The sequence below is a fragment of the Ambystoma mexicanum genome, chromosome 6p (genome assembly GCF_040938575.1).
Source record: "Ambystoma mexicanum isolate Mex_15411 chromosome 6p, UKY_AmexF1_1, whole genome shotgun sequence".
Lineage (NCBI taxonomy): Eukaryota > Metazoa > Chordata > Amphibia > Caudata > Ambystomatidae > Ambystoma > Ambystoma mexicanum.
The window spans coordinates 1,433,719,098-1,433,735,325 of NC_090935.1; the positions used below are offsets into that span (position 1 = coordinate 1,433,719,098).

At 45.6% G+C, this 16,228-nt stretch overlaps 1 protein-coding gene across 3 annotated transcripts in view; it reads left to right on the forward strand.

Moving 5' to 3' along the window:
- PRKG2 (protein kinase cGMP-dependent 2) overlaps nucleotides 1-16,228 on the forward strand; it is a 710,215-nt gene that overhangs the window by 140,533 nt on the left and 553,454 nt on the right. For all 3 annotated transcript variants that reach the window (XM_069626564.1, XM_069626566.1, XM_069626565.1), the window contains exon 2: nucleotides 3,839-4,005. In XM_069626564.1, the coding sequence (XP_069482665.1) occupies nucleotides 3,839-4,005 (167 nt within the window). The remainder of the gene's footprint in view (nucleotides 1-3,838; nucleotides 4,006-16,228) is intronic.

Sequence of the window (16,228 nt, forward strand, 5' to 3'; positions counted from 1 at the left end):
CTGAGAGGAGCAGGGAGACTGTTCCAGATAGAGGCTCCTGCAGAAGAGAGAGATCTACCCCCCACTCTCTGCTTAGAAAAGCGTCTGATCTGCAGAGAGTTGGAGCTAGATGACTGAAGCGCTCTAGCAGGGAGGTATTTAGGGAGAGAGAGTTGAATGTAGCGGCGTCCCAGTACGCAGAAAGCCTTGAGGATGATGCAGAGAGTCTTGAACTTGATCCTTGCAGCCAGTGGAGAGATTTTAGGGCTAGAGAGATGCATTTCTTGGGTTTAAGGCCCAAGGATAACACTTGCAGTCCTATTGTGGATTAGTTGAAGGGGGTGTAGGGGGGAAAGAGTAAGATTGACGAAGATGCTGTTGGAGTAGTCCAGCCTAGAGAGAACCAGAGCTCTGGAGACATTGAGTTTCTGGGGCAAGGTGAGGAAAGGGAGAATGCCTCTGAGGAGGTGAAACCGATAGTGTGCATCCTTGGCAAGGTCTGCGATTTGAGGAGAGAATAAGAGAGCGGAGTCAAAGATGACACCAAGGGTTTTTGCCTCACAAGACGGTGAGGGGAGGGGACCCATAGAGGGTGGCTAGAGGGTAGGAGGAAAGAAAGGAGCTGGGATTCCAATGAGAAGGATCTCAGTCTTACTGGCATCAAGGCAATATTTCTAATCGAGTGCAAATGACCCCTGACTGGCCCATAGAATCAGAGCTCGCCCTTGAATACTTTAAGAAGAGATAGCTGCACCTTGAGGTGGTGGGGGTGCAGGTTTCTTACTCCAACACCAATCAATAAGGACAACTCAGTGGTTTGGCAAAGGGGAGTCCGTTTAATGACCAGTACAAAAAACACGGGGAAACATGGAGATCAACAATGGTGCGATGGCCCGTCTCGCTTCAACTCCCAACGATCTTCATTCAAACAGTAACAGTTATACCCAAAATTCATCATCATTGACGTGTAACACTCATAAGTTTGTCATACAATTCTATTCGTTGGAAAAGGTAACTTAAGTATAGGTGCTATATGTATATATGGTAACAGAGTGTGAGGATTGGATAACTCTTATAGGGTGGGCGTCTACGCCCTTCCCTCTAACATTACTCATGTTAACATCACTAAAAGTACAACGTCTCATTGGTTCTACTAGCTATATAGGACCCAAGATTATTTGGTCCACTGTGTTTGGGTTGGCTACAACCCCAAGCATAAATCTCCACTTTAATTAGCAGCATGCAGAATGGACACTCAGATACAGGATGCCCCAAGATTCACCCAGCCTTCCTTCCATCAATCAGTACTTTAACGCTATGTGTCAATTAGTTGGTTGTGGTTGGCCTTGAAACTGTAGCTTCTTGTCAGGAAAAGTTATGGTATCTTCTGCTTTGGGTGACATCAGACGTTGATAGCTCTTCGCTCTTGGCTGGTCACGTGTTAGCACACCGTGAATCTGCTTAGTTTTCCTTCTATTTGTGCATTTAATTCTCATTTTCGACCGCCACCTGCCTGGGCCTCCTTATCTCGACCTTCACGGGGCAGGCTGCTCTGCTCTTAAGTTTCAATTCTCCAAAGTTACTATCCGCCTTCCCTTCTTGGTTTCACCTCGATTTCCCAGGCACGGCCTGCTCCATGCTGAGTTTCGATTCTGACGTCTTTCTTCTTGTTTTAGCTGGAATACGAATCCTGGCCTGTTTGACCTCTAGTAACCTGGGTTAATTCTGCTTTTGTATAAAGTGGTCTCGCACTTATATAATGTGCTTCGTTGAGGTATATATATATTTGGCGCTTGCCGCTTCAGTCTTCTACTAAGCATAGTAAGCCGCACTGTGTTCTTAGCTTCTTGTGTTGCAAGCATATGTATAGGCGTTAGCTGGTTGAATATTTTCATCCTGCTTTACAGTTTACGTTTCTATCTGTTTCAACATCGTCTCTTCTTTTAAGTTCATTACATCCTTATTCATGACATTTCGTCTTTGTGTGTTATCTTTTGGTTGTCGTTTCGTTCATCTGTGAGTCTGTCCGGGCCCTTGCGACGTCACCATTCGTCTTCAGTTAAGGTCTTTTGAGCTTCTTCTGGGACAGTGTTTAAGCAATCTTCATTTCGTGTCATTTGCTGGTATGGTTGTCTCAATGGATACCTTACTGTCCATGGTTGTCTGGTTATTGGCACTTCAATAGGTATTGCTCTTCTGATGGGCACTGGGCAGAGCCCTAACGCGGCTCTCTGCTGATTTATTTGCTCATCGTACGTCACATATCTCGGTGTGAAAGTTCCTGGTACTTCAAACTCGGCGACTGGAGTGCAGTTTACATTAGGGACCTCCTCTGTAGATTGTTGGCAGCACACCATGCCTGAATAGCAGTCAGACAGTCAGGGATGAGAGAGGAGGAGAAGGAAGCAGTAGAGGGAAGCTTGAAGGAGAGGTGTGTATCATCTGCATAACACTGGTTGTGAGGAAACAAGGAGGAGATCGGGTGGGCCAGTGGGTCAAGGTAGATGTTGAAGAGCCACGGTGAGAGGATAGAGCCTTGAGAGATGCCGCAGGTGGAGAGTGTTATAGGAGAGAGAAAGGGCCCAGTTGAACCAGGGAAGGTCAGTCGGAGAGGAAGGAGGTCAACCAGTCCAGTGCCAGGCCTGTGATGCCATGGTTGTCACAGAGCCAATTTGTAAGGGTGGCCTGATTGACTGTATCGAAAGCAGATTAAAGATCCAGAAGGATCAGGATGGATGGACAGTTGGAATCGAGATTTGACACCAAGTCTTCAGTGGTGTCCAGGAGAGCAGTTTGCGTGCCTCTGGCTGCTCTGAAGCCAGGCTGATGCTCAGGTTCCTTCGACATTGCTCTAGAAACCAGACATGTCTTGATTACTTACCGTTAACATTGGCCGAAGTCCTGAGAGGTACACGTCTTGATTCGTAGCAAGAAATCTAGGTTCCTCTTCAAGGTTGGCTCTGGCCTGATCAATTCACTTTTGAGGGGTCACTAGGAAGGAAAGGAGGATCCCGAGGTACTGTGTTCCACTTTGCTAAGTAAAGCAGAGACGGCAATCCATTTCCATTTCTTCTGCCATTTATCGTACCAGCTGAGAATGATCTGCTTCTAAAAGGACCCATACCAGAGGTCAAAGTGAGTGGGAGCGGTCCGGAGCGGTGCTCCTATACTTTTTATTTTTAAGTTTCACTGTTCCTATACTTTTATTTAAAAAAGAAACCGTTCTGGAAGGGTTTAGTTTTAAAATAAAAGTGTAGGAAGAAGTTGAAGCTTGCACTTCAGTGCAGGGCACTGAACATTCCCATGAATAGCAGGTGTGTTTGTTTGGGGGTTTGGATTGTGCGAGGGAGGGGGGCACAGCAATGGGGTTTGTGGGGAGCGGGGCCAGGCCAGCAGGGAACATAGTTCCACTACTTCTTTTCATACACTTCGATCATTGACCGATACAACCCTCAAAGCCATTGCCCTGATGTTATCAGCGCCGGTCCCTGCGGTGCTGCTTGTGCCACCTTACAATTCACAATGGAGCATTTGATTGTTACTTACTTGTGGACATCCTCAAATTGGAGTTTATTTATGGATTCATTATTTTACTGGCCCTGTTGCTCTACTCATATGTTTTAAGATTTGACTTTTTTAATCTTTCACGTTGTTGTATTTAAATTGTGTTTTGTATCTGTTTTATTGGCATAAATCCCCTAATAGAGCTCGATTGATAGGAAAGTTGATCGGACAACACTATCAGTCCAACACACCAGTTTATGCTGAGCCTGATCTATGATTGAACTTCAATGAGGTGAGCAATGAGAGTCAAGCGTTCAGTACAAGAGACTAAACAATTTCTTGTCATTGATGGCAGTGAAAAGAAACTAATTGCAGATGCCCTCAACAAGAACCAGTTTCTGAAGAGATTGGATACCCAACAAATTAAAGACATGGTGGAATGCATGTACCAAAAGAACTTCCAAGAAGGCAATTATATCATCAAGCAAGGCGAACCCGGAACCCATCTTTTTGTATTGGCAGGTGCGTACAATGCAAGCATGTGGTACATCAGTTTGATTTCCAAATTCTTAGTTTGTATGCTATAATGTTACGATGTTATGCTTGTGCCAGTTCATGTCCTTGGTGCAGGCAGAGGAGAAACGCTGCAGGCGATCCTACTTACATGCACAGTTAACGGATCTGACACTGATCAGTCTTGCATATCCAGCTGAACGGCACGCTGGGTCTTCTGCTTCCATTCTCTAAGCCACGGGTCTGCAACTTGTGGCTCTTCAGATGTTTTGGACTACAACTCCCATGATCCCCCACCATTGAATATGCTGACTTGCGCCGATGAGAATTGTAGTCCAAAACATCTGGAGAGCCAAAGGTTGCAGACCCCTGCAAGAGGTAGGGCACTCCCTCTTAGATTTCCTACATTATCCTCAGTCTCTTAATGAGGCTTGTGACGCCCCTCTGGATGCAATCAAGTTATGCCCCAATTTTACTAAACTGAATGACCTTATCCAACACCAGCCAAGTTTGTAGTAAGATCTGCTCAAGAAACATTGTAAATAACGACCCTAGACCCAATCTAGTCCGCCGCTAGAGCCCTACTCTCTGGTGTCATCATATCTCTTTACAAATCAATGGCAAGGCTGGTCCAGCAACCTCTCAAGAGAAGTTCAACTCTTCTCTAAATTGTTCACAGATTAACGTGAGACCCGCTGTGATGCAGGCATTGCAAATTAACAACGGCATAGCACATTCAAAGGTGGGGATCATTAGTTTGGGCTTTTAGGTGTTCCTTGCGACACCTACAAGATGAAACTATGGCATTAGGGTACAGATAGGAAGAAATGGCATATGAGGAAGGGCACACAGATTGTAGGTGCTGTTTGGTTCTTTGGTTATTTGCCCACCGTTGACAGCCCAAGGCCATGTGAGTCCCTCTGGTCATTTCCACCAAGTTCCTGCCCCGGCTCACTCAAAACACCTCCTCATGGGAACTCTTTGCGCTAGCTGCACTCAAGCCTTACCATCAACCTTTGCACTCCAAGTGACTGCCAGTGTATTTTCATGGCAGTCTTCTGAGAATTATTGACTTCATTTGAGTTGTAAACCCGCTCCTAATGTAATAAAAATGTCTTAACCAGGTTGGCTTTAGGCGATCAATTTATAAGCACTCTGCATATCCTTCACTGAAGTCCTGTTTAAAACAATCATTGGCAAAGCCAACAGTTTTGGCTTGTGTATACGTATTAGGCATTTGCCAGGCACTGCTATTTGATGCCCAGGTATTCACACCATTTTGCACCTGCTACCATCATTGGTCAGTTAATACCACTATAGCAGTGCCTGGCAAGTGCAGTTCCAATGACTACCCAAAAGCCCACACTGTTGGCATTGCCAATGCTTTTTTTGGGGTTTTGATGTGAGCTCTATAAGCAGAAACTATTGTAATGGGAAGTTAAGGTAGGAGAGAGGGATAAGATGTCAGAAGGGACCTACAGCTGCTGGGTACTTGGCTATTTACCTAGCGTACAGGTTATGTACTGCCCATTTCCAAGCTTGTCCATGTGCCCATTCCAAACCCACAGCCTGCCACTTCCCACCCAAAACACATCCCCTTGGGATCTCTTTGCATCTAGCTCAGTGCTTTTTGATTAGAATGGACTAAATGAACTATGTTGACCAGTAGACGTGAGCGTGTAATTACTCCGATTTCATTATGTACACAAGTCTACGCACTTATCAAGAATGCAGATACAGCAGTTGATTTACGGTTTTAATAAACAAACCTAAATATACTTCATTTTTTGGGAAACTGTTGGTGGAAAGAAAAAAAAGTGAAATATACTTGCATTTTTGGCAGTCGCTGCTCAAAAGAAAAAAAAATAGAGAAACAAAACCGACAAACATTCCCGCTAAAGCGCTTCATCAAGGATCTCTGGGTTATGCTGTAAAACAAATTAAATAATTGCAGTATAATACAAGAAATAGTTTTCTGTTACAATTCCAATCTTAGGTCTATTCCCATCATTCATACACCAGGGTACTTCCTGTTGGGAATAGTAGGGTTGACTTGAGGGTAAAAGCACAGTGTCTCTAGTTGGTCATGTGGAATGTAGGTTCCTTTTGTTTATTTTAGTGATTCTATTAGTTTGTCCTGATCTTATTTGCAATTTCTTGAGCACGCTAGACTTGAGTATGCCCACTTTTGGTAGTCCTTGATGTCCCTCAAACCAATGGGCCAGAGCGAGAAAGTGCTCCTTAGAAAAAATAAAATATACATCAGTGTGCTGCAGGTCCAGAGTTTGGACCCTCCAAATGAGGTTTGTCTGAACTTTGGAGCAGGGTCCAGCATGGCAACATGCTTGCCACCCCGCAATGAAGCACATCATGCGTTAGCCTGGAAAGGTGATTAGGTAGCCAAATTGGAGGCAGTGGAACCAAAGTGTTGAGGCTCATAATAAGTCTTTGCCATAGGGCAATATTGAAATCGTAGATATATCATCGTATCTCACTGTATAGTTCCGTGCTGTCTCTAGTGAATCATTTTTCCTTCTCAAGTTATGGTGACATTCTTTAGCCCATTGCCTGCTCCTTTCTTTTCATGAAGTCTATTGATTGGAAGAGGCCTCATTCTGGAGAGTGTTGACTTCATGTCATAGGCTCCCAGTGAGCTTATTTTAAGGTCTGCTTATTTGATTAGTATACATTGTTCCACTCCTCTTCCCTTTGCGTCCTTGCTGACCTTGAAATTCAGGACATACTATTGAGTGGGTGTCCGGCCACCACTCTGACCATTCTTTCTCGATCTCCGACCCAACCCCTCTCGATTTCAGTGTTCAAAGGCACTGTTGATCTGGAGGGTGTCATGAACCATCAAACTCGCCCTTTCTGGGCCTCCTCGTCCCTGACACGTCGGGGATTACACTCCATAATACTACCAACATGGCTGCAGGCTCAGAACGCTGCTCACCAGTCTTCACGTTCTACGCAGAGTACTCTATAAATAGGCCACATCCCCACGGCCCCGCATGTCTCAACGCTGCTGTTAGCTGTGACCGGACGTGTGCTCCATACTCTCCCTTGTATTATTCTGTTGTTTCCTGGTTCCTGGAACCCCTTCTTCCAATCTACCTTCCCTCCTTCTTATCCAGCCCTTCCCGGAACCCCTGCACCGCCTCCACGTGCTCCATATCCTTTTTCTGAATTTCCTGGAGTTTTCCCTTGATCCCGGACATCGAAGCTGAACGAACACTGGAAGCCGAGGATGGCCGAGCAGGGTTGTATAAGACCCGAACCATACGAAAGAAGACTCCTCCTAAAGAAGTCATCAGTTCGGGAAACGCCAGCTCCTGATCCTAGATGGAGCTCAGTTTCGGGAGAGGGATGTAGGCTCCACATCTATACCATCCTTGAACTCTCCTGGACAAAACTCTCTGGTAATTTTACAGGCCTTTCTATCGCAATCCAAGAAGGAAACCTACCCCATTCTGGCATTAGTGGACTGTGGGGCCATGGGAATATTCATAGATCAAGAATGGGTCCTTAAACATCATATTCCCTATGAATCCCGGAACACCTTGCAACCCATAGAAGCAATTGATGGGAGACCCCTCTCTTCTGGACCTATAACCCTTCAGACCAAGGAAATCGAGCTTGCCATAAACCATCATCCAGAGAAGATAAAGTTTGACATCATAAAATCTGCCCATTACCCAATGGTATTGGGAATGCCCTGGCTACAAAACACAATCCATACTTCAATTGGACAGCAGGTTCCCTGTTCCTAGGTTCTGAATTTTCCATGTCTCATTGTCTACTCCTGGATCTTTCCCCGACACCATCGGAAGAACGTTCAACAACCCAGCAATGTCCTCTTACGGTCTCCAACATCGTCCAGGTTCCTAAAGCCTACCAGGAATACGTCGATGTGTTCTCTTCTGCTATTGTCCAAGCCTTACCACCCCATAGACCGGAAGACTGTGCTATTGAAACCGAACTTTCAGCTGTGATTCCCTTTGGAAGGATGTTTATTCTTTCTGAACCCGAGAAAAAGGCCCTGCGTGAATACCTAGATACTAGAAAACGGCAGCATACGCCCATCCAAGTCTCCAGCCGGAGCTTCACTATTTTTTGTTCCTAAGAAAGACACCAAGGAGCTCAGACCTTGGGCCTCATTAGTACCCAGGCGGTAAGGGGTTTACGGCGGCGTAAACAGCGCCGACCCTTACCGCCTGATTCCGAGGTCCCTTAGCGCCATGGAGGTTTTAACACCTGCGCAGGTGTTAAAATCCATGGCGCTAAGGGACCTTGTTGTTAATTACGCCACCGTAATTTACGGTGGCGTAATTAACGCCTTCCCCACTCCCATTATGCCCTATGGGGCAAAAATGGGAATGGGGAAGGGTAAATGGGTTAATGGGGACTTACCGCCCCACTCACCTCGGAATGGGGCGGTAAATCCGCCAACCACCATGGCGTAAACGTAGTTTACGCCATGGTGGTAAAGGTACGACCCAGGCGGTAACTTACCGCCTGGGTCGTAATGAGGCCCCTTGTCTTGATTATCGAGGTCTAAATCAGTGCACCCTTAAAGATCGTTATCCATTACCCTTGATCTCAGATATCCTGGAAGCCGCAAGAGGAGCCGTAATATTCACCAAATTGGATCTCAGGGGTGCCTACCATCTGATACGTATTAGGGAAGGAGACGAATGGAAGACAGCCTTCAGAACTCCCTTTGGTCATTATGAATACTTGGTCATGCCCTTTGGACTCGCTAATGCTCTGGCGATCTTCCAACAAGCGTTGGAAGATCGCCAGAGCATCCAATGCTTCAACGCATCCACAGCGGGTGTTTTTGGATATGCTGTTTCTTTTCATCATCGTCTACCTGGACGATATTTTGATATTCTCTAAGGATCCTCTCAAGCATGAAGGACATGTTAAGGCAGTATTACAACGGCTTCGTGAACACAAGCGCCTAGCAAAACCCGAGAAGCACCTTTTTCATGTTTCCACTGTTCACTATCTAGGATTTGTCCTTAGCCCAGACGGCATAGGAATGGATCAATCCAAGGTTAAGGCCATACTATCCTGGCCAACTCCGACCACCGTAAAACAGATCCAGTCTTTCCTGGGCCTAGCTAATTTCTATCGGAAGTTCATGCCATCCTTCTCCGAGATTGTTTAACCGATTATTGCCTTGTTGAAGAAAGATACTCCATTTCATTGGACATCAGTCCAGGAGAAGGCCTTCCAACACTTGAAAACAGAGTTTACACAAGCCCCTATCCTGGCACAACCTGATATAAATCGACCCTTCCTAGTGGAAACAGACGCCTCTAACTATGCCATCGGAGCAGTTTTGAAACAGGAACTCGATGACGGACTGGAACATCCTATTGCCTATCTTTCACGGACATTGACCCCCAGTGAAACTCATTACTCGGTTTTAGAAAAGGAACTTCTAGCCATCCGCCAAGCCTTCACCGAGTGGCGTCATTTACTTCTAGGAGCTAAACATCCTGTCCAGGTTTGCACGGACCATCAAAATTTCCAAGTATTACAGGCCCTGGAATGCAGGAACAGCCGTCAGGCCCATTGGGCCTTCTTCTTTGCCCAATACCAGTTCCAGATTCACCATGTTCCTGGAACACAAAATATAATCACTGATGCCCTGTCTCGGCGTCCTGACTATGAACCCTCTGAAGACCGAACATTTCCAAAGATGTTTCCCCATACAATATTTGTAGTTCAGGCAATCAGTCTCCTAGATGAAGTTTGCATGCAAACTCAATCCTCTGAGCTCTGGAAAGACATCTCGAGCAAGAACCAGTGGAGTTTGAAGACTAAACATGGATACTTGTTCAAAGATAACGCCTTGGTCATTCTAACACAAAAACTACAACAAAGGATAATAAATCTCTGTCACAATACCCTTTACTCCGGACATCGTGGTATTACCAATACCCTTCGACTAATACAAAGGCAATTTTGGTGGCCCGGAATGAAAGCTGACGTACAACTGTACGTTCAGGCATACTCTGTCTGTAATCAAAACAAACACGACAACAAAAGACCGGCGGGTCTACTACATCAACCTCCACTACCAGCAAGGCCTTGGGAATTCATAGCTACAGATTTCACTGTGGAGTTACCACCTTCCTGGGGATCCACAACCATCATGGTCACCATTGACTTGTTCACTCATATGGCTCATTTTACACCCCTGTATAAACTGCCATCCTCGTCAGAACTTGCTGGAATTTTCCTGGAACACATATTCCGACTACATGGACTCCCTTCCAAGATCATATCGGACAGAGGGCCTCAATACATTTCTCAGTTCTGGAAACACCTTTGCCGCATACTAGGAATTCAACATGCCCTCTCCTCAGGTTATCATCCCCAAACCAACGGAGCTACAGAGCGTGTTAACCAAACCTTGGAACAATATCTCTGTTGCTTCACTACCAAGGTCAGGACGATTGGTCCCTTTTAATACCAGTGGCTGAAATCGCTTATAATAATTCGGATCACTCGGCCGTTAAGACCAGCCCTTTTTTCTGTAGCCAAGGATTCCACCCTTCGGCTCTACCTTCTGTCCTTCCACATCCTACATCAGTTCCCACAGTCGACTCCTGGATTGAAACACTCATTAATGTACAAAGAGAGGCCAAAGAACATTTAGAGAAGGCCAGGACCCAGACCAAGCTGTATGCGGACTCTAAAAGAAGACTGAGCCCTTCCTACACAATAGGGGATAAAGTATGGCTATCCTCAAAGCTACTGCCACGGAATCTACAACCAAATAAATTGGCTCCCCGGTATTATGGGCCTTTCCCTATAAAGGAAATCATCAACCCAGTGGCCTTTTGACTCAAATTACCAGACTCCTGGAAGAAAATCCACCCAGTCTTTCATACATCCTTAATAAAGCCATACGTCCAGACCTCTCGAAATTGCCTCCGGCCTAACCCAGTACTCGTCAATGCCAACTGGAGTATGAGGTCTCCAGAATTTGTGATTCCATATATAGACGTGGCCAACTCCAGTACCTGGTGGAATGGAAAGGATATCCCCCCAGTGAACGCACTTGGGAACCTATCTCAAACTTAAATACCCCCAGGTTACTCAGAAGGTTCCATCTCATACACCCGGGCAAACCCAGCGGGACGGGTCTTCGGAGGAGGCATGCTGTCATGAACCATCGAACTCGCCCTTTCTGGGCCTCCTGGTCCCTGACACGTCAGGGATTACACTCCATAATACTACCAACATAGCTGCAAGATTAGAACCCTGCTCACCAGTCTTCACGTTCTACGCAGCGTACTCTATAAAGAGGCCACACCCCTGCGGCCCGCGCGTCTCAACGCTGCTGTTAGCTGTGACCGGATGTGTGCTCCGTACTCTCCCTTGTATTATTCTGTTGTTTCCTGGTTCCTGGAACCTCTTCTTCCAATCTACCTTCCCTCCTTCTCAACCAGCCCTTCCCGGGGAACCCCTGCCCCGCTTCCGCGGCCTTCATATCCTTTTTCTGCATTTCCTGGAGTTTTCCCTTGATCCCGGACATCGAAGCCGAAAGAACACTGGAAGCCGAGGTCAGCCGAGCGCGCTTGTATAAGACCGAACCATACGAAAGAAGACTCCTCCTAAAGAAGTCATCAGACAACGAAAACAGATGAGAAAGGGGGACACCTGTGACAGTGGGGGTTGAAAGCCCCCATCATCAGTGTAAGCGGTCTGGTTCAGGGGAAATCCCAACGGCCAAGAAACAGAGAAGTTCAGACATGTGATAAAACCACTGCTTTAATAATGAGATCTCACAAAACAGGGATCAATATGGGCATCTCAGGATTTCCAATGCGCTCAACTGGTTACAAGCTTGTCAATCGGTTTTAAGTGACTGTGATGTCACAAATGAGAGATACATTTCTAAAACATCAGATGAAATGGGATTGGGTGAATAGTATGGCCATATATGTATTCTATACAGGATGGATGATCTAATTTGTCTGGCCATATCGGGCAGCTCTGCCTGGAACCACCTACAAGATGTTGCAAGTGCGGGGCTGTCCAATTAAAGCCACGAAAATATGTGGCAAGTGGGAAAAGGGGAACTGAAAGGGATAACTTGATATACTTGCAAAGGGTATGTGTACCATGTTGTGACTTGATTTTATATGTTGTACTTCGGAGATGTAATGCTCTCGTCAGACAAGATGACAACGTTCAAGGAAGTGAATGGCTGTATGGTTCTTTGTTTTTGTTCTTGTTTGGTTTTTGTGCTTATGAAACAATAAAAGGATATATTAAAACAAAAGATGTTGCAAGTGAAATCATGTCATGCTTGTGTGTTGTGAGTGGCTGCTGAAACAGAGTGTGAGCAGCGTTAGACGCGGTTAGGGATTGGTCAGTGGAGGCTTTCTCTGCCTTGGTGCCTTGGAAAGTTACCAGCAAATGTGCAGAATGGGGGTGGTGAGAAGGGCCTCTGGGTCCCGCCTTGTCCCAATAAGGTTACCATTCTCTGACTCCCCTGGCCACAAGCAAGGACATTATAGCTTTCAACTTCATACTGTATTGTATCTTTTGTCCCAATGAAATGGATGGGAATATGAGTCTCGGAATAGGCATTCACTGCCCCTGCAAGTCACGTGTGTATCAACCATATTTTTGACTATCGTGCTTGGTAATTTGTGAGGATTTTAGCTGGTTTTACTATAGAAGTTAATACCTCCCTTGACCTCTGGGAACTTGTTCAGACTGTTTCCTCCTCTGCGTCAGGTGTAAGCTGATGAGAACCTGACAGTTCTGCAACATTTGTTTCCATGCTTATTCAGATACAGTTGTGTCTCTTTCATGGGATTTTCTTATTGTTTGTATTTTTCCAATGCTGGCTCACACCTGCCTTCTCATGATGACCTGTGCACTTGCTGTCTGAGCTGTCCAGGCTTGGCTCTTTATCGTTGGATCAGCAAGACAGAATCTTTATCCCTACAGTGTTAAGGCTTCTCGATGGCTCCCATTCATCTAACATGGCTGCGTCTTCCATCTTGGTTTACATTGCCACAAGTTTAGTTGCATTCTGCATCAAGTGAGCAGTTATATCTATTCTTGTGTGATTTGCATTACCGTATAAGAGAGATAGGGTGTATGTGATCTGTATCTTAGTGATTGTAAGCGTGTTCTTCGTGTCTAAAAGCAGTTTGGCTTAAGTGTCTGTGTAGCTTTGTGCAGGAATGCATGTGTGCTTCATGTCTAACGTGTGTGTGTGTGTGTGTGTGTGTTCAGCAATGTCGCCTCTTCATGATTACAACTAATTTAGTTGCCCCATTGCCTGCAGGTTCTTTGCTTTGGTGATGTCATCTGGTTATGTTCTGTGGGTCTGCCTCAGTCAGTGGCGCCTGTCACCTTGGCAGTATACTGGTGGGTTTAGGTCTACTTGATCAAAAATATTTAACCTTTTCCAATTTGACCTAATTTTTGTGGGTCTTTTGTTGGTCAAAAATGTGGTGGGACACCCCCCGCAACACGCCCTCGCTTCCCCCAACCTTAACCTATTCCCTTACCCCTCCCCATATATTTATTTAATTAAATTTGACTGAACAAACAATCCCAAACATGTGGTCAAATCGAAAAGGTCAAATGTTTTTCGATCAAGTATGCTAATACGTACTGGTGTGCGGGGAAGACGCCAGTAGCGCTATGCACCGTTCACATCTGTCACACCGGAACTGGGGCTGGTACACCTCTCTACACTGTCCTTGGCTCCTTACTCTTCAACACCTACCCCCTTGGACAACTTCTCCGTCCCTGCTCTTACTGCTGATGACTCTGCATGCATTTCTGCTGGCCTCTCAGTAATCCCCCAAAGTATAATACTTTGTTGGCTAATGCTCATTTCCAGTAATGAGCTGTCTGACTTCACCATCCTCATGTATGGGGGAGCGTGCCACCTAGGACTGAGGACCTAGGATTCAGCTGATCCAGCTGCTACCCAATGTGTCTCCCACAGGTTGGATGAGGAGGGATCCTGTTGACTTGCAGCCACTCAGCGATGTGGTAGTTTACCATGATGTGCCACTTGAGGGACTTTGGGCTGCAGAACTATACCTCCCAAGATGCAGGGAATGTGCATCCATAGCTCTAGGACCTGAGTCACAGTCAGGTCATTCTGGACAACAGGAATTCTGCAAAACCAAGGGAAAGAGAATTCTAACTTTACCTGAAGTAAAGGAAGCAAGAGAAAGCTCACATACTCTGAACTCCAGCGCTTCCACCAGGCACAATCATTGCCAGAGCAGAGGGACTTCAGAGCAGTGCAAAACCACTCTCTGATGGACATTCAAAGATGGTGCTGTATGCCATGAACTCCTTTGGAATCTTGTGGGGCCTCATTAGTGGTAATAAAGACTTTCAGGTAGTTATCCAATCTGAAAACTACACCAATAACAGCATAATGAGGGAGTTTAAGGAATAGACAGGAAATAACCAATCAGATATGAGATTTTAAACTAAGATTAGGAATAACCCATCAGGAAGAAGATTAGAAACTGTGCACCTGGTAAGGCAATATACAAGGTACTGGGAAATCTCACTGATAGAGGGAAGGCAGACATGCACACTCATGTTTCCTTGACACAAAAGGAGAACTTCCTGAATCAAGCAACCAGGAAAGGAGAAATGCTTGGAAGAAAGATGTGATAATCTGGAGGAAACCTGGAGAATCTAGACTGGAAGGGGTTCAGGCCTGAAGGCCCTGCAAGGAGAATCTGACCATGGTGCTTAGAAGACACCTTACACACCTCGAAGGATTAGGAAGGCTCATATTGGAGGCTATAAATGGTTGGCCCTAAGGTAAAAGGGAGAAGGATCTGACCTGTGGGATGAGGGTGACGTAATATATGCTGCCTCCGTAGGGCCATAATCAGATGGGAGAAATTCCTATTACTGATTATCTGAATTCTGAGAGAGCATCCATAGGAGAAACCTATTGTGAATCCTCATGAAGCTAAGTTAGGGTACAGGCAGCTTGTGAATCCCGAGAAGGTCAAGGTCAGAGTTGTGACTACTGAGAACCGCTAAATCTGGGAGCATCCTGTTGAGAATCCAGACAAACAGGAGATATGGGGGTGGCCTGTTGTGAAACATGCAAAACCAAAGGTCTTAAGGGACCTCCTGCAAACACTGAGAAAACTACTGACTTAAAAAGCCTTCAGGTGATTGTTGCAAGACCGAGGAAAAGACTGAAGGAGTGACGACTATGAAGCCTGAAACTTGGGAGAGGCCTTGAGATGCAAGGGGAAAACATAGAGACAGACGATAAGACCAGACTGAGAGTAACTCCCACAAGAGCCTTCTTTGAGTAAAGCTTCTGCTTTGTTGTATTAGATAAGGTTTGGACCTTGAAGACTAGAATTGTGAACCTTTTCTTTTGGCCAGAACCTTGGAACATTTGTGTTATTAGTTTGTTGTAGCTGGGAGGTTTAAGACTTGTTAAGATTAGATTTTGAGACTTTACGTTGGCCATCGATTTTGAGACTTTATTTTGTAGGTTGTCTCAGGAGTGAGAAGGATGCATAAAAATAGGTTCAAAATTGTATGGATTGAACTAGAACCAGCTATGGTGTTGGACACCTTTCAGAAGCCCCCGCCTTCTGTTGACATGCCCTGTGCACTGGCTACTTTAGGTCAATCCCTTCTGTGTTTAGTTTTTCCCCTAGAACGTATAGATGTTCATCCAACCCCTACACACATACAACCTAGTAATAAAGCTGTTTTGTTCGCATGTGCCACTGGTCAGCCTTACCACAATCTTCCAAGACTGAAGCAATCCACCTCCTTGCCTCCAATACCCCCTCGCCTTCTCTCAACTCTTTCATTTTCGCCTATCTTGACCTCCCCTCTCCCCAAAAGCTCACAGTCTGGGGGTCCTTATGGATAGCAATATCACCTACAGCACTTTGTTCAAAGTGCCTCTACCATGTCAAGGGTTAACCTGTGTAATATTGAGAAGATCCACCCTCTCCTCATCTACCATCCTCCCAAAACCCTCAAAATAGCACTGGGCTCAGCTGCCTTCACTACTGTGCCAACCTCTTTCTTGGCCTCTTCCTCGACCCCGGACCACCACTTGAGAAAATACTGAAGATCATGAGCTTAAGGTTCTTAGGAATGTGCATATGGAATGGATGGGATTACACCAGAGTAATTCTGAGTCCAAATAACAGAACCAACTCAGGAAGATGGC